General features: G+C 45.7%; 1 protein-coding gene across 3 annotated transcripts in view; it reads left to right on the top strand.

Moving 5' to 3' along the window:
* Positions 1 to 24,260, top strand: part of ARMH4 (armadillo like helical domain containing 4) — a 69,803-nt gene that overhangs the window by 14,141 nt on the left and 31,402 nt on the right. For all 3 annotated transcript variants that reach the window (XM_042799021.1, XM_042799020.1, XM_042799019.1), the window contains exon 5: positions 11,253 to 11,507. In XM_042799021.1, the coding sequence (XP_042654955.1) occupies positions 11,253 to 11,507 (255 nt within the window). The remainder of the gene's footprint in view (positions 1 to 11,252; positions 11,508 to 24,260) is intronic.

Raw genomic sequence — 24,260 nt, 5'->3', positions numbered from 1 at the left:
ACTTCCTGTGAGGACCTTGAAGGTCGTGTCATCCTTAGATGCTAATCTTAATCTAGCAGTTATTATAGAACAAACCTGCTGCCAAGAGTGGAGCCTCAGCCATCGCAGCCTGGGTCACAAGCCAGTTCTGTGTGAACAGCCTACAGCACCATTGCCTGTGGCTGTTGGTGAGTGTGGGTCGGTCAAATGCAGACTTAAGGTTTGGTTTTCCTGTGTGCCACCACCCTGCCTGGACAGAACAAAATCAGCTGAAATGTCTGGAGATGGTGATTGTGGAGCAAGGCACATGGCCTAGAGAAGGGGAAGATGTTTCAGCATTCATCAAACCATGCTAAGATTATTTTCTGACAGATAGGGCAGATGTCACTGTTACCTTCAAAGGCTGCCCAGATACAGCAGTAACAGCTGCTGCTTGATGTACCTGTGGTTCAAACCCCAAGTCCATAGAAGAAGCCCTTCAGCTGTTAGACCCCCACATACTACCCTTGCTGCATCCAATCTCATCAGGAAAACAGTTCAAGCTCAATGCTACCCAGGCCCTGCAACTTAGTAAGCTCCCACTTCAGCATTAACTTGGGATTTAAAGACAGTTTACTTGTGGTGGTTTTGGGATGGAGGGAGGAACAAATAATCTGGCTCTTGCTACTCTCCCATAGGTGTTATGAAGAGAACCAAAAAGAAGTGTTATACATTGGTGTTTCTGATGTGCCTGTCCCATTTTTTGTGTACCTCTTATCACCCCCAAATGCAAAACTACTTTGCAACAGTATGTAAATCCTAAGGCTGGTTCATGTTCAGTCATCTAGGCTTGCTTCGAGCTGTTGTTGCTGGGGGTGAGCTGCTCACACAGTTTGGCTGTCATGTAGGCTGCTGGATATGGAGGGTGCTTAGAGCTTTTATAAAAGCAGGAGACGCTCTACCTGGTGTACAGTGTCAGGAACAGTCAATAGCTCTGAAAACGGGCAACTTAAACTCAGTTGCTCTAGAGGGAGATTTTAACCATGTTGTTCTGGAATGTGAAGTGTTCCTGATTAATCAGGCTGGCTCTCAACATGCAGCTGGCAGAATCCTGGTCATTAGGGTGGAGGAGTAATCCAGGGCTGGGAGAGGCGATGCCAGGTGTCTGCTGCCGAGGACAGCCCCATGCTGGTTCCAGTACTCTGCCTCGTTAGCTGGCACGTCCCCACCTAATGCAGCATTAGCCTGGGGAGAAGCCCGTTGATGCTGAAACACGGCTGGAACTGTCCCTGGGCTCAGCAAATCCAGTGTGGTGCAGCCATGGCAGACCTCCCCTCGGAACCTTGGCTGTGGGCTTCTCTATGTTTGCTTCATCTGCTGTGTTAAAGGCTGGTCCAGAATGGTGCCTCTGTGAAGCTTCAGACTTTGACCGTAACATATTAATGATATTTTAACAATATCCACTTTTATAGGTTTAAACAGTTCCTATTCCTCTTTGACTGTGCTCAAATTTACCCTTCCAAGGAAACTGCACCTTAACTAATTTCAGTAAGAAGTGTTCTCTTAGTCCTCTTCTCTATTCTCTGCTTCTTTCCCCTGTATCTCGTTCTTCTTGTATCTAAGCTACATGTCATACATCAGGAGTGGAGCAGGGGTTGCATTTTTTCAGAAAATACTTAAGAACTTGTAGCCGCTTACATAACTTTATAAATAATACTTCAGATTCTCCTTAAATTTTTCTTCTGAGCTGTGTCACAGTACAAGGAGCCTTTTTTTTTTTTGTATGTGAAGAGTATTTTTTCTGGAAATCAAGGCTTTAACTAGGATTGCCATTTGGACCCTGATGGTATGGTTTAAGGCCTGCCTCATTAAATCTCTGCAACCCCATTAAAAATTAAAATGAGGTTACAGGGGTGTAAATAAGATGGGCACTTATCCCAGCATGGTTAACTAGCCTGATACTATAATTCCTCACCAGCTCTTTAGATATTAGCTAAATTGGCAGGGAACAGAAGATCTAAAACAAAGCACATGCAAAATGAGATAATTATTAAATTTTTCTTTTCGCTTGCTTCCAGTTTATTGCTGCCACTGAAATGGGAACTACTGTCCCTCTGGTATAGGTTGACCTCCAAGTTCTTCAGAGTAGATGGTAGTTCATCCCAGATTCTCTTCCTTTGTAGCAGAAAACTTTAAAAAGATAAAAAAAAAAGTGTGACAACTGTTCATCAAAACCAAGTGTTTTTTCATTCTTTTCTGAAAGTGTTTGACCAAAGACAACATATCTGCTGCTAAATTGGGTGGTGACTTGTTTTGTTTCATTAAATCCATCTGTGAGTTGAGGAAGGATGGGTGTGGAGGGTCATCAAGCCCTTAATGAGTTGGGAGCTTGTGGGGGAACAGCTAAGAGGGTGTCAAGCTAATTAAAGTCTCACTAAAACTCCTGCTGCTTGCAGGAGCTTCCCTGTGAAGGGAGACAGAACATGGTCCACTCACCTACGCTCTGCTATGGAGGCACAGGTAGCTCTAACAAAACTAAAATCACTCTCTCAAGGGGCTGACTATGCCAAACGAGAGGCACTCCGGGGCTTTCTCTCTCAAATACCAGACCTGTTGTGCTTTATGGTTTCCAACAGCACTTCCCACAAGAGTCTCTAGGAATGGTTTAAATCAGCATTGCATCATCTTTCCTGGATGGCTGCTTTCTGGGTGGAGGTGAGCTGCACAGCAGTTTTGGTTTTTGAGAGGGAATGAAACTTCTCTAAGTATTAAGTTCTCTATTCTGGCACTGTTCTGCTTCCAGCAGGTTAGATGATGTAGTCTGACCCACCCTGGTTGCTGTTCCGGACAGGCTGTGCTTGAATTTTTAACTGTATCCAACTTCTCATTTGTCCCCAAAATTAGAATTCACTGAAATAGCACTTTAATGTTCTAGATTTACCATACTTCTCTTTAAGCTTAAACAAAACCAACAGAACCCCCCTACTGTTGCTATTGAAATGTAACTGGGCTGGTTGAGTAAAAATTTTTAATGAGTTTTTGTTTGGGGCTCAAGCAGTTCACCCTCACAGCTCTGGGGAGGTGGATCCAGATAAGCAGGTTTATGGCAGCTTCTCCTGAAGGCTGTGCAGGGAACATTTTCCTCTGGAGCTGCTGATGGCTGAGGTCTCTCAGCCTGTGTGTGTGTGGGGGGGGTTAGTGGTGCTCATGGGGCTTATTTATGGAGCGTTGGGCATCGGGACCAGGGCAAACCACCCTGCAGATTGGTTTAACTCCTTAATTTTTGCTTCCTGCCCTGTGCAGGTGGGATGCTGTCCCTCTTGTCAATCTGACACAGGATGCAGTGACTAGAGCACTGGCTTCTTACCTTGTCTTTTTTTTTTTTTTTTTTATAACAAGCTGTCTTTAAATGGCAGGGGGGAGATCTCATGGTATGTTTCCTCCTGGTTGACATCAACACTTCAGGCCATGTGGGTGCAAGGGCAGGCCAGCAGTGTTGTTCTGAACCTCTATGTGAAAATACCCTGAGGAGAAGCTTGCCCTTGACAAAGGACAGTGAAGACAGCAGGAGGGTGATCAAGGACTTAGAAGCACGAGCTCTGACTAGAAGTGAGATGAGTGGGCTTGCAGTTACCTTCCTTCTGGCACCTGGTAGGACTTGAGCTAAAACCTCAGTACCCTGGAGACAGTTGCCCATAATAACAGATCCACCCCCTCATCTACATCATCTGTGATGGATCCATGTGAGGTTTGTCTAGAAAATGAAGCTTAAATCAAATATTTTCTTGGGCTGTTGGTTGTTCATTTCCCAGGCATTGTGGTTGAATTGGATACTTCTGAAGAGACACCATCAAACAGCTTTTTGCAAGAGAAAATGCCATTAATGTCTCTGCTGGAGCTTATTTTTTGTGATTGGAAAAAAGTACCATGCCCACAGCCCTTTTCTATGTGAAAGCATTTTGTTGAGAGAAGTAAACTCTGTATCTACCTTTGTCTGTCGTGTTCTGCCCTGTCCACTTACGGGTCATGGTCATTAAATCTGGACTGATTTGGATGCCCTCCCTTGATAAATCACCTTTCTTGTCTTGTTGAACTAACCAGTATAAAAATCAACTGCATACCTCAGGTTAGAAGAGCTGTTCTGCAGCAAACTAGGGAGCAAACTTGTTACAGTCCATACTGTGTATTCTGCAGCATTCTGTTTTTTTCCCTTTAAAATAGCCTTGTGTTACTAAACCAACTCTAGTCTGGCTCAGTGTGAAAGCAATTTTGTGGTGAATGCTGCTGGAAATGCAGCTCTTAGGAATGATTGTTTCTGATCTTCATACAGAAGCAGACCTGTGGTTCCTGCTGGAATATCTTTTGCCTTTTTTCCATTTTTTTTTTTTTTTTTTTTCCAAAGCTCTTCAGTGTCTCGGATCCCCTGTGATGAGCAGTGAGCCAGGACTGAAAAAGCAAGTGTGAATCCCCTCAGATTTGCGGTGGGGGCGGGGGGTGTAGGTTAGAATCAGAATCCAAATCTCTCCTTGTACTGTCTTTGCAATGTCGAAGAGCCACAAGCCTTCTGCTGGGAAGCAGCTTCTGCAGCGTTTGGGCTTTGGCAAGCAGAGGCTCCTCAAGAGCTCAGCTCTGCTGCCAGGGGTATGTTCATTCTCCTAGATGTAGCAAGGATTTTCTGCCATTACAGAAAAGCTTTGGCCATGCACTTTCCTCTTCTCTTGAAACTTACATGGTTAGCTTATCTTGCTTTGTGTGGTCACATCCCACCCAACGGATGCGTTCTTACCGCTTGTCCCTTTCCTTGGCTCTGGGCAATAGGCCAGATGCTGATGGTTCCCCTGAGAGGCCATGCTTGATTTGGGTCCTCTTCCAGAGCAAAGCATTTAAGACTACGTTCATGCAGCACAGTCTGCAAATCCCCCAGATGGGTTTGCAGTGAACCTGGCTGGGTTTAGCTGAACGCATCAGTATGAGGGTGTTTTACCCTGATTTTGCTTCTGTGCCCACTGCTTGCTTGGGCATCTCAACCCCAGTACAGCACTCTGCCCAGAAAACTGTCTGCAGATGATCAGAGCCCATCTACGTTCCTACCAGCCGTCTTCTTCCAAGCTGTCATGAGCACTTGTTCTTGGCAGCATGTTGGAAATGTCGGATGGTGACATTATTACTGATCACGTGAAAGCAGCAGATTAATAATAAACGAGAGTTGTTCTAGAAAGGCCTTCCTGACTTGACAGTCAGCTGTGATCATAAAAGCAATGCAGAAAATGAATGTCACTGGAAGAAAGCATTTGGCAGAGACTTCCTAATGCTTCTTCCTCCTGTTCTGGCAAGAGGAGGTAGTCAGACACACGCACATACACACATCCATCCCTAATCCTGTCATTATTTACACTGTTCTGCTTCCTGTACTTTATGTGCACATGGGTGGCCAAGGCCCAATGCTGCTGTATGGGTGTGAAGTGGATGGGAGTAGAAGATAAGCTATGGTGTACAGGGTGAGCAAGACACTTCAGTCTGTCCCTGCTGCCCTGTTTCCCTGTGAGTGGCTCCAGTACACACCGGAGGAAAATAAACTTCTTGAAAAAGTAGATTTTTTGCTCAAGGGTGTGTGTCCCCAGTGCGTGTCACAGTGCAGGTGCGAGTCATCATGCTCCATAGCTCTCCCCTTTCCTTCACGGGCACGTTACCCAGGTAGGTGCTGGGTCTGTGTGCTCTGCAGCCGTCGCTCAGCTCGCAGGAGCCTTTGCTCAGTGCTCGTACGGGAGAGGTCTTGGCACACTCTACCTCTCTGAAGTCATACAAAGAGTGGGCTCGCCACTGGAAACCATTTAGCATCAGCTGCTGATTAATCACAACTTACTTGGCACTCATCAGGTGCTCCTAGGCATTCAGGCCCCACAGTGCTGGGTACTGTATAAAATAACAGCTTAGACTATCATAAAGCATAATGATGTTCCATGTTACTGTCTAGACATCATTGTCCTCTGAGTTTGGTGTGAGGGAAGCTGAGAAGGGGAAGGCCAGAGAAAATGAGACCTCCAGGTTTTGTCCTGCAACCTCCTTTTTATTTCTTTCTTTCTTTTTGCCCACTTTGAATTCAGTTTGTGACTGTGAGTACATCTATCACCTTCTAATGAGAGACTCCTGCAGCTCAGGGCACAGCAAGCTATTTCTCTTGTGCCCTAAACCTGACAAATGATGGTTTCTTGAATCTTCTGAGGAGCAAAAGCATTGGCAAACATTAATGGAAAAATATCCAAAGATAGAAACATCCCGCTTCAGTGAAGGTTTCTTCAACTGAAAACAGAGGCTCCAATCTACCTCTGTTGCCTTCAGCAAGGTTATGACAACAGTGGCTTCAGCTCCAGCTCGTTACCTGACATTGTACCAAAACCCCTTCCTTTGTTGCCGTCACAGCCTGTCTGTAGCACGTTCCCGAGGGCGGTGTTGGTGCCCAGCACTGCGCCCAGTGCCTGGCTGGTGCTGCTGCCTGGGGCTAATAGCACCACTGCCAGTAATTCGGATTTCTTCCCACTCAAGAGGAGCGTGGCTTTCTGCAACTGTGAGAATCCCGACTGAAGCCATCTACAAGGAACAGGTTGTTGGTACTTTGAGTTGCCAGAAGGAAGAGCTGGCCCTGTGGTCCTCTTCTCTGCAGCGTGGGACGGTCCGGAGGGGCCAGGGTCCCTCCTTGCAGTTGGTTTGTGAGAGTCCTGCTGCCATCGTGGGCTTCAGACACTGCTGGTTGCAGGTTCCTGCTGGGTCAGGGAAATACCTCATGAAGGAGGTGTGAGGTGGTCTCATTTCTCTCTGCTGAGCCACAAAAGTCATCATGGATACGTACGGTTTTGTAGTGAAAAATCTGTTTTTTTGAAGCAAGCATAGGGAGCTTTTGTCACCTTCAAATAACAAATCCCATCCTATGGATATCACCAGTGTTGTGAGTGGATCAGTAGAGAGTCCCGTGATAAAACCCAACCATTGCTAATTCTGGTGACTACTAATAAAGCTGGGAACCCCCAAAAACTCCACTAAAAATTTGTTATTTTGTCTCAGACTTGTTTTCTTGGTGCTCTCCTATAGCTTTTCCAAACCTGAAAATGTGAATGCCTGTTACAAGGTTGTCAAGTCCTTCAAAACTAAAATCTTTGACATGTGAAATGGGAATCTCATTTTCCTGAGGATTCCTGCTGCTTGCATCTTTCCTAGGTTGTACCATTGTCACAGCAGGGAGGTGTTATGTTTCTTGGGTTTTTTTGCTTTCCTATTTCAATGAAGGCAAAGCAGAGTATACCTTACAGAATACTAGTGCTTATTTAGTCTGTTAGAGTGTGACAGATTCTGGATTTTTTCACTCTGGGAGATGAGACTTTAACTGCCCTAGACTACTCTCACGTTACCCTAACTGTAGTAGAAAATATGAGCATCTGCTTAGAATGTTTTTCAGTGCTGAAGTGTCCTGGTGTCACCAGGAGAGGAGACAGGATACCATCCCTCCTTAATAGGTCCATGTGGCACGTCACAAGCAACAGCTAGGATTTGATGCATGCAGATAGAATAACAGGATCAGCTTAACATCTTATCAGCATAACGTATGAAGATCTATAGAGCAGGGATGGCTCATGGCAGAAACTGCTATAGGTGCTGTGTATGTGTCTGCTTCAGGGAGCAAAGGGTACTTCTGACCACTGTCAAACGTTCGTAAGTGTTCCTACAGCTGGACTCTAGGTGGATGCCTGATTTGGATGGATTCACATCTGTGGCCAAGAAAACTTTATACTTGCGATTTTTTTTGTTGTTGTTGTTGGAGTCTAGTGCCTTGAATATAAGGCACTAGTATTTTATCATATGTTTTTCTCTATTTTTTAGTCAGATGAACCTTAGCCAAATACATAGTTTGAGGGAACTGGTGGTGTTTAGCCTGGAGAACGGGAGAATGAGGGGAGACGCTGCCACTCTCTACAACTCCCTGAAAGGAGGTTGTGGTGAGATGAGTGTTGGTCTCTTCTCCCAAGTAACAAGTGATAGGATGAGATGAAACAGCCTCAAGTTGTGCCAGGGCAGGTTTAGACTGGGTATTAGGAAAAATTTGTCAAGCATTGTAACAGGCTGGCCAGGGCAGTGGTGGAGTCACCATCCCTGGAGGTATTTAAAAGACGTGTAGACGTGGCACTTAGGGACGTGGTTTAGTGGTGGCCTTGGCAGCGATAAGTTAATGGTTGGACTCTTAAAGGTCTTTTCCAACTTAAATGAGTCTATGATTCTATGATACACAAGGTAGTTCACAATGGGCTGCAAATGCACATGAAAATCTGAATGCTTTCTGAATCTGCTGGGATTTGCACTTTCAGTCCTTGCTACTTTCAGTCTTTTCTCCTTCTTTTCTTTCAAGCTGCCTCTAAGGCCTCCGAAAGGCCAAAAAATGCCAGTTTAGGAGGGAGAACGTGATTTTTATAAAAGGCTCTCATGTGAAACATACTTCCATCTTGAGGTTCAGCTGTGTGATGCTTGCTTTCATTTTCCATGCTATGAGACTACCAAGTGTTATGCACAGCCTGCTTACAGCTGCTGGGCTCCTGTCGCACCTCTGCTTCGGAAATCCAACACTTGTGAAGTTTGTGACTTTTTTAGAAGTGTATCTTCCTCTTTGTGACCACCAAGTGGTGCTCTGCGCTGCACCTTGCAGCAAGGCAAGCTCTTCTCATTTTGGGATGGGGGGTTAAAAAAGCTGTTTTTCAGAAGTAGGAATGAGATAGAGGAGTAAGAAACAAGTTAAGAGCCTTTTCTTTTCCCCCAGCAGCAGTTGTGCTACAAGGACTACATTATTCACATCTTTATGCTGTGGCTGCGTGATGATTGATGTAGCTTGGTGATGATCAGATGTGATAAGTAGTCTTGGCACTTTCAATTTGGGTGTTCAGCTTGGCTGCCTTCTAGACTTCGGAGGTACAGAGATGGCTATCTGCTGCTTCAAAACTAGATCCTGGCAGGTGTCTTTGATTTGGTTTGCCAGAATTGCAAAAAGCTTCTAAAAGCCTTGTCCCATACTAGTTTTTCAGAGATAATCTGATCCCTGATTTCACTTGGTTGTTTTTTCACCCAGTACATCTAGGAAAAAAACCTCTGTTCATGCTCCTCTTCTGTGGTGTCTTTGCTATTAAAGTTTGGAAATGTTTACAGCTGTGTTGCTCTCAGCAGAGGCAAAAGACCTACATTAACTTGTCTTTGCAGGTTTCCTGCAAGCACTCTCCAGGTGCCATGCTCAGGTTTACAGAAGCTGTGTCTTTTGTATGAAAACATGCAGTTTGATAGAGAAAATTCTTATGTTGTTTTGAAATAACGGGCACATTATAAGATAGAAACTGCCTATAAAATGTAATGGGAATTTAAGGGGCTAACTATATCCCTGTAAGATCCATTAGATGCTCTGCATGGTGTAATTGTTTGCAGGAGTGATCATTCCTTTCCAGGTACTGACAGCCATGCTATAGCATGATGATGCAGCTAAATTCAAACAGCAGCTCATTTGTATGAAATGCAGGGCTAGAACTGAAAGGTGGCAAGCGAAATTGTCTCGTCTGGTGAGCTGGAAAAAAACATGCAGTGTTTTAAAGTAAATCCTTGAATTAGAAGGAAAAGAGGTGACATATAACAGCACGGTGAATGTCATGATTTTGTAAAGTGCACTGATTTCCCCAAGTATTCCAGTCTGTGAAGTGGAGGCCAGCTCCCCTCAGTTAATTCAGGTCAGATAGCCACCAATTAAATAGCTTCCCCACAGTTCCCCACTTTGTTTCTCGGATGTTTTGTGGAACAACATTGCTGGAGTGCCTTTGCATCCCACAGCAGAAAGGAGAAAAGTGAAGCATCACCTGCTTTACTTACAGCACGTATGATATGTGCAGCCCCTCAGGTGTCCTACCTCAGCTGTTCCATCTTATTGCAGCGCCTGTAACCTGTGTGAGGTACAACTCCAACAGAAATAAAGGAATACATAGATAACAAATGTTGATTTTGCTGGATCATTAGTTTTTAATGTGGTCTTAGACTCCCAGCTAAACCAGCTGCTCAGATGCAGGGTGATGGGTTCTCCCAGTCTGAGTACATCAGGAGGGAGTTTTTCTACAGCGCTGAGCAGAGCTTCGTGTAAATTAGATAAAATGCATAAATATTATGGTTTAGTTCTCAGCTTTGAAAAACTAACCATGAGAAATTCAAAGCATGTTGTTATTCCAGATACTATATTTTCATGGTGGGTAGCTCCTTTAGTAGTTATTAAATAGCTTGGATGCAAATTCTGGCTGAGGAAGTCCTTGAATCTTTGATAACTAAGGGCTGGGAAGAGAGACTGTGGGAAGACTGGCTCTGGGTGTGCCCTGCTCTGGTCTTCAGCACCCGGGGCTAGCTGTGGTCAGAAATAGGATGTGGGCAGAAAGGGCCCTTGGTGTCATCCAGTATGGTTGTTCTTGTGTTGCCATTTTAGATTTAGAATGAAATATGGCTTAAATATTTATCTCTCTTTACGTTAACAGTACCGTCAGCTTTGGAATAAGACAGGTCTCTGTTCTGATAGAGAGACCGCAAGGGTTTCCTTGGTGTCACATTTATCTGCTCTCACATGAAGTCTTGGCTGTGCTGCCTTCTTTCCAATACTGAATTAAGTCTTCCTTGGTCATGCCTTTGTCTGGTGTAAATCCATTGTGACAGGAGTGCCGGTATAAAGCTGCTGAGGATCAATACCATCACCGCTGTTCTGTACCCAAGAGCTGATCTGCCCACACACATCAAAGCAAGATGCTTTTTCTGGAGGAGGGGCCGTATCAGTCTAATTGGGCTGGAAAGTGACATCCTTTCCAGAGCTGTGAAAGGCTTAATAGTAGAACGAACTTATTTCTGCTTGCAGGATCAGAAATCAGGGAAATCGTTCTCACTTGAGCTGAAATTAGTTGAGCAGAGAGCACTGTAGTTACATACACTCAGATATTTGTACACATGCTTATTTGTACTCTGGTGTTAGGAAGCAAAATAACAGTATTTCACATTAATGCGTTTAACAGTCTACGACAACATCTCATTGTTACTTGGCAACTTTAAACAGTGGTGAGCTCTTCCAAATTACCCCCCTTTGGGTGTGTTTCCTCTTAGAAAACAGGCACAAATTCATTCAGCTGGTCTGAATGAATTTGGAGAAGTGGTATCAGCTGGCTGTCTTCATGCTCACCTATAGAGATGTATGAACCTTCTGTCTTGTGGAATCTTGCCTCATATTCTTTTTGTGTCTTCCTGGCCAGAGGGTGAAGAAGAGGAAGAGGATGAAGAGGAGGAGGAAGAAGAAGAAGAGGAGGAAGAGGAAGACGAGGAGGACAAAGATATAGATTTGATGGACGAAAGCATGGAGGGTGACACAGAGCTGCCAGGTTTCACACTTCCAGGCGAGACCTCCCAGGAGCCCATAGCTGGCCTGGAAAACCCTGTGGCCCAGCTGGCCGGGGTGTCCTACCAGGTTCCTGACACCATCGAGTGGGAGCAGCAGAACCAGGGTCTGGGTAAGAGAAAAAGCCCCTTCTTCCTTTACCCTTACAGAGGACACGTCTCCTGCTCTTCACTTTGCATGGGACAGTCCCTTGTGCTGAGAAGTCTCACAGGTTGGCTCTCAAGCTAAACACAGAGCCAGGTTCATTTCTGAAGAAATTCCATCCAACAGTGACAACTGATCGAGCTGGGGTGGGTCCCAGCGTGGCCTGAGTTTTCATTTAGGAGAGAGCTGCTCTGGATACTTGTCCTGGTTTGGGCTGAAATAGAGTTGATATTCCTTTTCAGGGACTAGATGAGTGCTGTGTTTTGGATTTAGCTTTGGGTTTGGTATGGGAAGAATGCTGATAGCACACTGGTGTTCTCAGCTGCTACCGAGACTTCAAGGACTCTCCGACTCCTCATGTCCTGCCCGTGCACAAGGGCACAGGGAGCAGGGAGGGAGCACGGACAGAGCACCAGACCCAAACTGGGCAGTGAAATATTCCATATCATGGAACGTCATGCTCACTATATAGAAGAGGGGTGGTTGGGAAGGGGCTCTCTCTCTCTCGCTTCCGGGATTGTGATTGTGGGATCTTGGTATCTCGGGGTCGCTGGCCGGGAATGGGCTGGGGATTGGTCAGCGGGTTGTGAGCAATTATGTTGTGCATTGCCTGTTTATATATATATATTTTTTTTTATTTTCATCATCATTGTTCTTGTTTTATTGCCATTATTAAACTGTTCCTATCAGCCTGCGAGTCTCCCTTCACCCCTCTAATTCCCTCCCCCATTCCCAGGTGGGGAGGGGGAAGGGAGGGTGACCAGCTGGGGTGGTTGGTTGCGGAACAGCCTCAAATCACGACAATACTCCCAGATCTGCTCCTTCATTCCCAGAGCGTAGTGTTGTCTTGCTCCACAGGTAGGCAAATAAATAACTTCTCAGATGAGATTTCTGGGGAAATTTCAGTTTCCTTTGCTCAAGATGGGTTGTTGCAGGGATATATGTCCTGTGAGGACAAAACGAGTAGGGTAGTTGGGTAGGTGCTCCTCAGCCCATTTTCTACTTCAGCAGCATTTTTGTAAGTGCCACTTTTCTGGCATTTTTAAGGGGTGTATGGTCCAACCATGGGACCCTATGCTGGCAGCATTAAGCAGGACAAACCTACAAAGCCTCTATAAAGTTTTATACAGTTTATTCCCACTGTACATATAGGCTCTGTGTTTAATGTCTGGGCTCATTTATTCCACCTGCAAATAGATTATCAGTGTTTATATGTGTGATGTCCACCTGATGCAAGTCAAAGCTGGTGTGGGACGAGGTAGAGTTTAGGAGGGAAGTTGCCCAGCTTGCCTAAGGGCACTGGGATCATTTCCCAGCATATTCAATTTCCAAGCCAAGCCCCATCAAAACCAGAGGCAACCTTTCAGGTGAGTTGGTGGGAACTGAACCACATCTGTACAGAAGGTCTCTCTGTGTCTGACTGTTAGAGAAGTAACCGTTTTAAGAAGCTCATAAAATAAAGAAATTCCAAAGCTCTTTTATATGTTGTATTGTAAGGACTATTGCTTCCCCATGATGTTTAATTCTGATTTAACCTGGCCATTCTCCCCCTGTAATGCTGTTTCTAGCCTGCTTTAGTGTTGTTAGCTTCCTTTGAATTCAAAGTTCGTATGTCAAGAAGTCTGTGGGAGGGTTGCTCTTTGAGGGCATATTGAGTTTGCATTAGGTCTGATACCTCCCCGTCCCTGAAACTCCTGCTTGACAAACATCAGATTGGATGGTTGCCATGTCAGATCTGTTTCACGTGTCCTGTTGTCCCATCAGGCTGGACAGGAGCTGTGTGAGGGGAATAATTCTAAGTCTTTAAGGCTTTCTGATTGGCTTTGTCAAGCTGGATTAAAGAGGTATGTGACAGTGCTCAGAGGAAGTATAAGAGATACAAGTTTATGACAGGAGTCGCTTCAGCAGCTTTGTGTCCTTATCTTCCTCGTTTCCTTGGTGCAAGATCTTTGTGGTGTCTTGAGAGAAAGCATGAGAGGAGCAGCGTATTTTCTGCACTCAGGGGTGGAGTGGGCTGGCTTGGTGAGCTCGGTAGGACTGCTAGCAATAGTGAGAAGGTAGTGTTAAGCTGTTAACCATCTAAAGCTATTTGCCTGGTTCAGGATCTTAAGTAGCAGGGTCGATGGCTTGGCAGAGCTTTGCCTCTGAATCGGTGCATCCTGGCTAATGATGCCAGTGCTTTGTAATGTGAGAGAGACAGCATTTTGCAAACTTGGAGGTGCGTCCCCACACACCAGGCATCACGTTGTGCAGCGTGGAGGAAGATGGCAGTGATATCTCCTCAGGGATTCAACCATCCCAGCTAGGGTGGCTGATGCAATGTTATCTGGCTTGTGTCCCCAGAGGGCTCTGACAGGAGTCCTGTTCCCAGAACAGGGTGCAGAGCAATGGTTATTTTGTCTGGAAGGCTGTCTAAAGACTGCTGAAGATGCTGTTGTGTATGATACAGGCTGTTACCGTGAACTTTGGAGCTAGAGAGGAGGTTGTTCTGTGTAAATCATCAGGCACAGCTCTGTTCATAGCTGATGCAGGTCTGAACTGGAGTCAGGGCTGCGTTTCCAGCCCTACCACTTTCACTGCTGGAGGAAGGGGTTCACGGCAGGAGATGCCCATCACATGGGTTCATAAATGAGGCAGGTGAGAAAGCAGTGACCAGAGGCTGAAGCTGTCCCTGGTGTGCAGTAAACCTCTCTGGTTGGAGAGGCTGTAATAATCATGCACAAAAGATAAGCAGGCCTGGGCTTTGAAACCATATGTAGCTTTAACAGTCCTTGTGTAATAGCATCTGTTATGAAGGGTCTTTCCCCTAGCATGGAGCCATTCTGGAGGATGCAATTTGCAGTATCTCTTCCGGAGATCTGATTCTGAACATATGGGTCCAGTTCAGTTTCTGATGTGTAATATTGCATCATACTGCAGCCTTCATTCTCCACTACCTTCTCTCTTCCCTAGACCTTGAAAAGGCCATCTTTCAAAAAATTTCAGACGTGGAATAAATTGACTGTGTGGCAAAAGGCAGGATTTTTCTCCCTAACTTACGTTTTATTGACTCTCATGCAAATTGGAGGAGCCCCCTGTGAAGTCTGTCAGGTTGGGTCAGCTGCAGAGCACCAAGTCTGGGCACCTGAAAGGACTGGGCAGACATGCATTTCTGCATTCTCTGGAAGTGTCTGGCTGAGTTGTATGTCACCAGATCCAAATGGTTTGGACTGCCTTTTATTTTGAAACTGTTGCAGTCTGTGCAGTTGCAGCAAAGATGAGGCTGTGACTGAGCCAAGTTCATCCTTAAGGGTTAGATGGGACTTCTGTACAGTGGTGTTGCAGGCGAGAAAAGAGGAGATGTGGTGGGATCAATCTCTCTGCTTGTGACTCACCCCTCTTATTCCACCAGGTAAACACTTATGTAAAGAGCCATTTATTTATTTTTTTTTTCTGTCTAGATGACCTTAATGGATCTTTTATATTGCTTCCTTTCCCATCTACAATGTTCTGATGCCCACGGTGCTCCTAAGAGGAAAGGAAATGATTTATGTTTTAGAGGCACAAAGGAAACCAAGGACTTCAGTGAGCTCACACTGAAAATCTGAGGCCAAGCAAGGAGTTGAACCCAGGTGTTTGAAGGGCTCATTTGCTGGGAGTGCATGGGGAGTGGGAGCTGCTGTCACATCTCCGTGGCAGTGCTGGGCTCCTTTTCCCTGAGATGCTGCTGTAGTAGTGCAGCCCTTCCCTCCCTCCCAGTTCATACCAGGCAGGAGTTTCTGCCCTGGTTCCCCAGTCCTGGGTGTGTGGGTACACGCTGGGCTGTGCCCATACCTGGTCCTGGTTATGGGTTCCTTTATAGGGTATATTAAGGAGAACAGGAAGGGTGGAAAAAGCGTATAGCTTGTGTCAGCAGGAAAGGGAGAAAGAATAGGAGGAATCCCCCAAACCTGTCAGGAGGGCAGAAGAGCTGCCCACATTGTTCTGCTGGAGCACATGGAGAAACCAGACTCACCGTGAAGGGCTCGTAAAGCTTTAGATCTGCTAGACATGTGCATGGACTATTTCTCTTTGAAACCCTTTTTCTCCATGTGCTTTTCATCTGAAGCTAACTCTTTGAAATCTACTTCCTTTAAGTGATTTTCTTCTAAAGCTAAAATTAACTTGACTTTAATTTTAAGGCAGCTTCATAACCTCTGTACCTCCCCAGATGCAGCCCCTGGAGCGGGGAGCTGCAGCTATTCTGAATGCTCCTGGGTCAGGGGCTTTGTGCTCCCACCCGCCACAGCCCACTGCGTGTGTCTGTGCATCCCGGAGAGGATCTCAGCCAAATAGTGCTGAGATATGCAGAATTTCCCATCTTGTGCAAGTGAAATATGGTTTAGAAGGGGAGGTTGTTCTGCTTGACCTGGGATAGGGCATAGGAAATGAAGACCTGAAGAAAGGTAACGGTACCCAACAAGATGAGGGTACACCATCTGAGCACCAAACTTTTACAGTAGGCATTTTCCATTTTTTAAGTACTTTGCACATATGTCCTTCTCCTGGGGATGTGTCTGTCTTCTGGCTTTCAGAATTTTGACATTTAACACTAAAATCTATAGTACAGAAGAGCCCAGAAGTATTGGCGTAGCTATTCTCAGGTCAGTTATTATTGAGTTTGCTTGGTCTGATGGCTGACACACTGCAAATCCCTGGAGAACAAGTAACTTGATCCACAAACAGCTTGGCAGAGCAAGAGACAGTTTGAATTTTTGTAGTGGTCAATGAGAAAGTGCTGGAGAAACAGAATCATTAAAAATGTCAATTCTGGGAAGTCAGATGTTCCTATATTAACACCAGCTGAGCAAAAGCAATTTATAAGTGCTGGTAATGAGGCAGTCAGTTTTACAGTCCATCAGCTGACTCTCTAACAAGCAATATTCAGACAAAAAGTAAAGCAGAAGATGATGTCATCTGTGCCTTTATAAAAGAGAATTTGACTCTCCAAAAGCTGTTCTGATGGCCTGCAGCAATGGAGACGGAAGGTCTGAACATGCTTTGGGATCTCTTTTGGTGTCCTGTTCAAACGCTTTGTCTTCAGAGGTTGCCAATGAAGGAAATGGCAGTACTTTGGGACCTCTGTATTGTGTGTGAGACGATTTTGACTTTTCTGTACTTGTTTCTTGGTAAATACGTATGTGATGTGTGGTAGGTGAACACTAACTGTTCGTGGAGCATCAGAAGGGCTGGAAACTTGGGCTTTCTGGGAATGAATAAAAATATATAATTTCTCCTGGCTACCTCTTTTGTGATTAAGCATTTATGCATTACAAGGAGAAATGCAGTCAGTTTAGGTGTGTTCAAACATAGTGAACAGTTTCTGGATCCTTTGGTTATTCCTCATGAATGTTAAACTAGATGGTCTTTGTTGTATACCTCCATGGAGATCAAGGTCCTCTGCTTTTCTGTTGGTGGTGGCTACTGTGACTGTGCTCTTCTCCCACTTCGTAAGAGTATTTATTCTTCTAGTGTCTGTGAGAATCCTTATTTTACAAACTGTGAGCCAATACATGGTAACTTAGCTTGAACTGGTCTGGGAACTTTGTGGTAGAGCATGAAAATGTCCCAAAGCTCCCAAGCTATTTGTTAATGCCATAGTGCTTGCCTGCATTTCATGTGTTTTTGTGTGTATTATCTTAGTTCTTAAAATAATGGAAGGTCATATAACTCTCTCACTTAGGTAATGACACAGCAATTGCATAATAAACACTCTTTTGGAATGTGATTTTTTTTTTTTTTGATAAAAAATATTTGCAGCTCTGAGTAGTTACTTAGAGAATAGCTCTAGCTGTATTGAAGATCTATGGTCACAAATTATACTGCATAAACTGTGTAACAGATGCCTCTGGTTAATGACAGTAAGGCAGAGTAGCAGAGACAGAGTACTGGAAGATGATGAATATTTGAAATGTCTTTTTTACAGGAAGATAGGATTAATGCTTTTATGGGCAGAAATAACCAGCATTAGGAAGGCAGAAGCTAAGACTCAGAAGTTAGTAGTATGTTCTTTAATTGCTGCCCAAAATGGATCTATTTTAAGTACTCTTACAGCTCGTGTTATTGGAACATCAGAGTGCCTTTTAATCTTTAATGCATTTATCTTCTTAATTAACCTGGAACGGGTATCCACGTTTTACAGGTGGTAAGCAAAAACACAGAGAGGCCAAGTGACCCCCATTGGTTTCATGAGGGAGCCTTTAGCTGAGTAGGGATTTGAACAAGGGGAATTAAATTAGTTCTGGGACGTTTCCTTTCTCTTGCTGGAGAAAGGACATGCACACCTGCATTTCGCCCTGGAAAGGGAGCAAAGGATCACACAAAATATCACCATCCCAACAGAAGGGACTGAGTCCATAGAAGTGCCAGGAGGGGGGGGCTGGCAGGAACCAGGATCAGAGGCAGAAAATTTTTCTTCCTGTTCGAAGTGCAGCTGCCTGCAGCTATCCTGCCCTCTGTAGCTTTGCCCCGTACATGTTCACGGGAGGTTTGTTGCACAAGGCATTGGCCACGTGAGGTCTGTGTTCCAGACGGATGCAGACTGAAATGAGCAATCTCAGAAATATAGATGATTATTTTTCCTGTCTTCCTGGGTGCTTCAAATAATTTACACGGTTCCATATGTTCCCTGCTAGCTCCCCTTCCCTCTCTCAAGCAGTAATAAAGCTCCCATCGTCAGTCTGTGCCGAAGTCAAGTTTCTGTTCCTCATGAGGGATGTGTACTCTGTTTGGAATGACTTCTTTTTTAACTGTTTTAAGAGACTGTTTGTAGCCGCGTCTTAATCCTGGAGCAGACTCATATTTAATTAGGTTTGCCTTGTCAAAGGAAATTTTGCATCCACATACCTGTAAACAATAACGATCCTCTCTGCCAGCTCGGTGTGACGTACGCTGTTGTAACAACAGAGCAGCTCCCAGGAGGGAACAATTCACACCGGAGATAGCTTTTTCTTTTCATCAAATTTTATCTCAAGGTGTCTCTTTCCCCTCTTTAAATTGCTTCTTTCTTTGACCCGACTTGCTCCTACTTCTGCTCTGAAGCCAGCTGAGATAACGATCCTTGCAGACCAGTCCGGCGCATGCTCTGCAGCGTGGTGCTCAGTGGCGTGGTGAGAAGCAGCCCTGTGCCCCCTTGGACAGTGGGGACCTTCCAGGAGGTGCAAAACCTGGACAAGTCTGAGCCCTGTGGCCCTCACCTACCACCCGGCTCTTCCCTTTTTCCATCCAGCACAAGACCGCCGTGCCCTCGCAAACGAGGTCCGTGCAGTAGAAATGGAAGAAGCTGGCAGTGCGTCTGTTGTGCTGTGGATCAGGATGAGGAGTTTCCCGCCACAGAGTGTGAACCACTAATGGGCTGGAGCCACGTCCTTCCTCTTGGAAGCACCTCAACTTGAAGGAGAAATCAAGACCAAGAGAAGGGAATACTGATGAGTAAAACAGGAGATTGGAGGGTGTTTTGGTGAGTTCGAGCTCTGAAAGCTAGCAGCTACCAGAAGTAGGTGAAATAAAGCCATTGCCTGTGATAAAGGTGTGCGCTTGCAGTTCATCACAAGGCAGGGGAAGACAGCAGGGGCCTTTCTACATGGAAACCTCCAGCAGGAAACTTGGGCTGATATTTTAGCCTGATTTTTTTGTGGACTATATCGAGAAACAGCAGCACTGTAACATCCTCAGGTACATTACTTTGCAATAGCAGGCCTTCCACACAGTTTATGCATTTACTTAAACCCATGTCAGAGGAAGACTGGCTAAGCCCATCTGTTACCAGCCCTTAAGTGCTGCCTTCAGGAGCTGGAAGAGGATTTAGAGGTGTTTGCCCAGGTTTGGCTCTGCCTCCCTCTCCGTGCCCGTGAAGAAGATAGACTCTCATCAGATAAGACGTTAAACTGGGGCTGCTGGCTGCTGCTGGTGGGAGTGAAGAGGTCCTGTCCACCCACAGCACTTCTGCCTCTTTTTCTTCAGTTTGGAATGAGGTGGTGTGAAGCCACAGAGAAATTGTTTGCCAGTTCTTGGGAGGAGAGAGGGGACGTTGGCCACCGTGGCTGACATGGTCGATATGAGAGGTCCCAGCTGAGGTCTAGCTGACCCGGGGATGGTTCTAATGGATGGTGGGAGACATGGATGAAGCCAGGCTTGAGGGCTGCTGTCACTCCTGCATGCCCTAGTCCTTGCTACCCTGCCACGCAAAAATCTCCTGAAATACCCACAAGGAGGGAGCGATGGCTTCTGTGGTGGAAACTGCTGTCTCCCCAGCTTGGGGCAGGGGAGCATCGGGTGATGCTTGTGTGAGGAGAGGGCGTTAGGGAAGTTTTGCTGAAGGGAACTGAAGTCTGGGCCACTGGTTTCCTACAATTTGCCTGGCAGACCAAAGCTGAGCAAATTCACTTTTCTCGGCTTGCCAGAGAGCATGGAAAGGCAGCTGGCCAGCCAGGAGCTCTTAACAGGTTTCCTGCCTGCATCTCCAGTTGCTCTTGTTGGCCCAAGAAAGCAAAGCTGGAAAACTTAAACATGTGGCTGAATGTTTTTGAGCTCCTCTGGTTATCTGGCTCTATCCATCCATTTGCTACAGCCTTTAGAGTTAGGATGTGTCTACCTTGGAGCATGGCTTGGCGTTTGCTGCTCCAAGTAATTTATCTTGTTTCTTTGCCTGGATTAAAGGATAAGGTCCATTAGCCTGTGCAGAGCTCCGTGCTGCGAAGGCTGGACTGCATCTGCTAACCAAGCTCCATCTGGGTTTCTGCACGGCAAGGCAAGCATCCTTCTAGACTGTCAGCTGCCTTGGCACTGTCTGTCTGTCCCCTTGTCTGTCAGCTCTACTGTAATGTAAATCATAGTGTCTTCTCTGTCTTTTTAATCTGCAATAATCCTTTTTTTCCTCATGTCCACAATTTCAGCCTATGTGTGTGTCACATCTCAGTGTGTTTTGCCTCTTCTTCAATCCTTCAGGTTATATGTCTCGGAAAACTTGGCTCCATTTAGACGGAGGAGATGGTTTTCAGTCCTCTCTCCCTTTGGATTTTAGTAATCACTTAGCTTGATTGAAGAACACAGGCAGGGCAGTAGCTTTCCCTGGGTGAGAGTTATTAATTTTTCCTTTATGTGCTAGTCTGGGTGGCCTTTGCCTTGTGAAAAGAGACTTGTCCTTATGTCAGGGAAATCACATTTATTTTCTACTAGTGATCTATACTACGGTGCAAAAGAACTGTTTGTTTTCATGGCATTTCAGCCCTCCAAAAAAAAAAAAAAATGGAGAGAGGAAATGTGAAGGTTCATTGGCCTTGAATTGCCTCTCTCCTTCTGGGGATTTGCGTCAGAGGTTGATCTTTTGGGTTAAAATTCTGGCTCCATTGCAGAGCCGGTAAGAGAAATATAGAGGAAAAGAGCTCATTGCGATGAGTAGCAGGGAAAGAGAGTGTAATTTATTGAGAAGGTAGTTTAAATATTCCTTTCTAATGAGAATGTAAATATGCTTTCTTTCTGCTTGGGCAGTGCAAACTGCAAATGACTGATGCTAAAACTACCTCCCCTCTGGTGTTTGCTCAAATTAAGACCACTTGAGCATCAAAGGAGATCCAAGTTCCTTCCTGGAAGGATGCTCTCTTGATATATATACAAGTCCTGCTCTGCCTGAGAGTGAATTATGAACATATATTGGAAATAAGTAAATTGCTCAGATTTTGACAATAAAATAATTACCTCAAACCTCCAGCAATCATTGTTTTGCAAAAATGCTGGGTATCAGCATTAATCACAGAGAGGGGTCGATACAGTGAGAATTACTAGAGACTTTTGCTTGCTTTTTTTTTTTTTTTCATTGTTTTTGAATAATTCTAATCACAGCCTCATCCAAGCCTGGGATGTAATAAAGGGCTTCAGCAAGGCTGTTCCCCGATAGCCTACCATTTATTTTAATATACTGGCAACACCATCTGTGCTTGAGGCTTTATTCATGTGAAGTGAGGCCAAGAGTTTCTCCAGTTTTATTCCTTTCCTGATTTGCTTTCCCCATATCCCTCCCTGTTCCCTTCTGACAACTCAGGCTCACTTTCTCAGGTTTTTGCACCATCTGGTTTTGCAGGAGTGGATGCTCAGCCTTCTGCCTCTTTTCAGCAAGGGGCTCAGTGCAGTCACTTGGGCTGAGCTCTGTCCTCCTGGCCACCCATTCTGCAGCCACAGTGAGTGTCCCCCGAGGGACCCCTCTGTTTTGTTTAGCAGTGTCCCATGCTGCTCTCCTGTCGTTGTCATCCCTGTAAATTGGACATGCTGTTGCATCCATCATACCAGCATACGGATGCCCACGTGAGGGGATCCGGATGCTGCTCCAAGGTCCCCGTGAGGAGCCCAGCCCTGGCACACATGGCATCATGATGGCCCTTCTGTGCTCCTGCTGCGTGTGCAAGTTACACCAGCATTTCTCTTTGCACACTTGAGGACAGGTCTGATGCCAGTGGAGGATTTCAGAGGCCGGTCAATGGCTTCCCCATACCACCCCATCAACCTGGCATGGGACTTTCCCCCTCTTGAGTTGCCCTGATTTTGTTCCCTTTTAACACAGCTGTCCCAAAACCCAGACTTGAACACGTGCTTTGGTTTAAGATCGAGGAGAGATCTCCATGTCTGCCCTTCCAGACTAGGCAGAAGCCATTTCTTTCTGTGAGTAAGGGGAGTTGCCTTGCTGTGCTCAGTTCTGGCTTTCCTTACAACTGTCTGTAAGCAAGTTCTGGAAAATAAGATATGATTCAGTATAAATACCCTGTCAGGAAAATATCTTCCTCTTGGATTTTGTTATTTCCTGTATCTGTAAGAACTGGTTAAATACAGTCTCTTTCTATTTTTTGGTTGTAGGGAGTGTTGGGTAGAGGGTCAAGTATAAGTATTAGAGCAAATGAACAGTCTTAATGAAGTAATGCTTCCTGATTATATGTGTTCTCCCATAGCCAGAACATGTTCCTGTGAGTGCTGTTTATGAAGGCTAGATTTTATTGAGTGCAAATAACATACTGTTGATTTAGATGATGTTTTGGGGGTTAGCAGGCAAAGGTATAGTCCTCCAGTAGATTTCTACTGCCTGTAAGTGTGTGCAGTTGTGTAACACCTAGGCTGGAGGTGCGTTTCTTAGCCACACAAAATGCAGCTGCATACTGCTGTACCCTTCTCTGTCTTTACTGTAGCCAGCAAATGCGTTCCTGATTGCAGCCTTCCTGGGAGACTCGTGCAGTCTTGTGCCACAGGCTTATGTCAAATTATGGAAGATCAGCGGAAGCACGGTAGCTGCCACTGCGAGATGAGCTGAGCTGGGTCAGAGCACCTTACGTTTCCCATCGGTTGGGAACATGCCTGTGGCTGGTCTACGTGGCTCAGGTATTTTGTGATGACCTCTTAAGTCACAGTTTGCAGTGACTCCATGGTGAGTCAAGCCTGTTCAGCCACACGTTGCATGCTCCAATACGATTGCAGTATGGAGCAGGAGCAGTGGAGAGTTAATTTAAGTTCTACAAGTTCTAGACAAAGTTCTACAAGTCAGGAGCATTTTTTGCTAAGGTGCGTATCTTAACGGAGCAGATAAAGTCAGAATCTCAGCTAGCAAAACTGAGCATCCTTCTGCTGGAGGCTCTGGTCCCACAGCCTTGGACCTGCTATGAGCTCTGTGAAGACCCTTCTCTGGAATCGTCGTACCATTTTGCTTCATGCTTAGCAGGGCTGCCTCACTGACCCCTCGTGTTTGGCTTCAAACTTTGCATCCTGACAAGCTCAGAGAAAAAGCCACAGTGGTTAAGTTTGGCCCAGGTTTAACGTCTCAAACCATGCCAGATCACCTCTGTCCAAGAGGAGGTACCGGCCTGGCCGCAGGCAGGCCCTGACAGCACCGACTACATGGAAATGCCTTCAGGGGCAGCACAGGGCTTGGGGTGCAGCTGCACGGCTCCTTCCCGGGCGCTGCAGGGGAGCCTGTCCCCGGGGATGTCTCCTGGAGCCGTCACTGCCGCCGGCGGGACCTCCTGGGACAGTGCATGAGCATGGACCGGCGCTGCAACGCCATCCCTGCAAACCAGAGCTGGCATCCCAGAAATCGGGGTCATCTGCTCTGGGGGAAGCACTCTTCAACAGTACTGACAGCAGCAATGATTAGTTATTGAGGTTTGATTAGACACTACTGTGTGGGTTCTGAAGCTGAACATGAGGATTTAAAAACCAGTGTGACTCTTAATGCTTAATATATTCTGTCTCTGCTTCAACTTCTATCAACACTGACACTGGATGTATTACATAGTGTGAGTCCTCTTGTCATCATCTCTCTGGGATGAGCTAGGAGAGGTTTGCAGCTGCCTGAAGTGCTGCTGAGGTGCTGGAGTCCCTCCTCTTGGCCTGCCAGCTCAGTTGCTTCCCTCCTCTGCTCTGCACCACTTAAAACCAGACTTTACTAATAGGCGTCCCAGGTGATGAGTACTGGACCCATCCTACCCTGTCCCAGGCCCTGGGTAGTGACAGAGAGGTTTTCTCCACAGTCATTCTGAGCTCGGGATGGGTGGGTGTTAATGCTCAGAGTAAATCTCTCCGCTGGGTCTTGGAAAAAAATAGGACTTATTTATGCCTGAGTGAATAGGAAAGCATAGAAAATGTTTCTGAAAGATATCCTGGAGAAAATCCTAGGAACAGTCAAGTTCCAGGGAGGAATTTAGGCTGAGAGTTATTTTTATTGTTA

Source organism: Tyto alba, unplaced genomic scaffold (genome assembly GCF_018691265.1).
Source record: "Tyto alba isolate M040663 unplaced genomic scaffold, T.alba_DEE_v4.0 Super-Scaffold_29, whole genome shotgun sequence".
NCBI lineage: Eukaryota > Metazoa > Chordata > Aves > Strigiformes > Tytonidae > Tyto > Tyto alba.
Note: the sequence above shows the minus strand (reverse complement) of the source record. Positions and strands in the feature narration are given on the sequence as shown.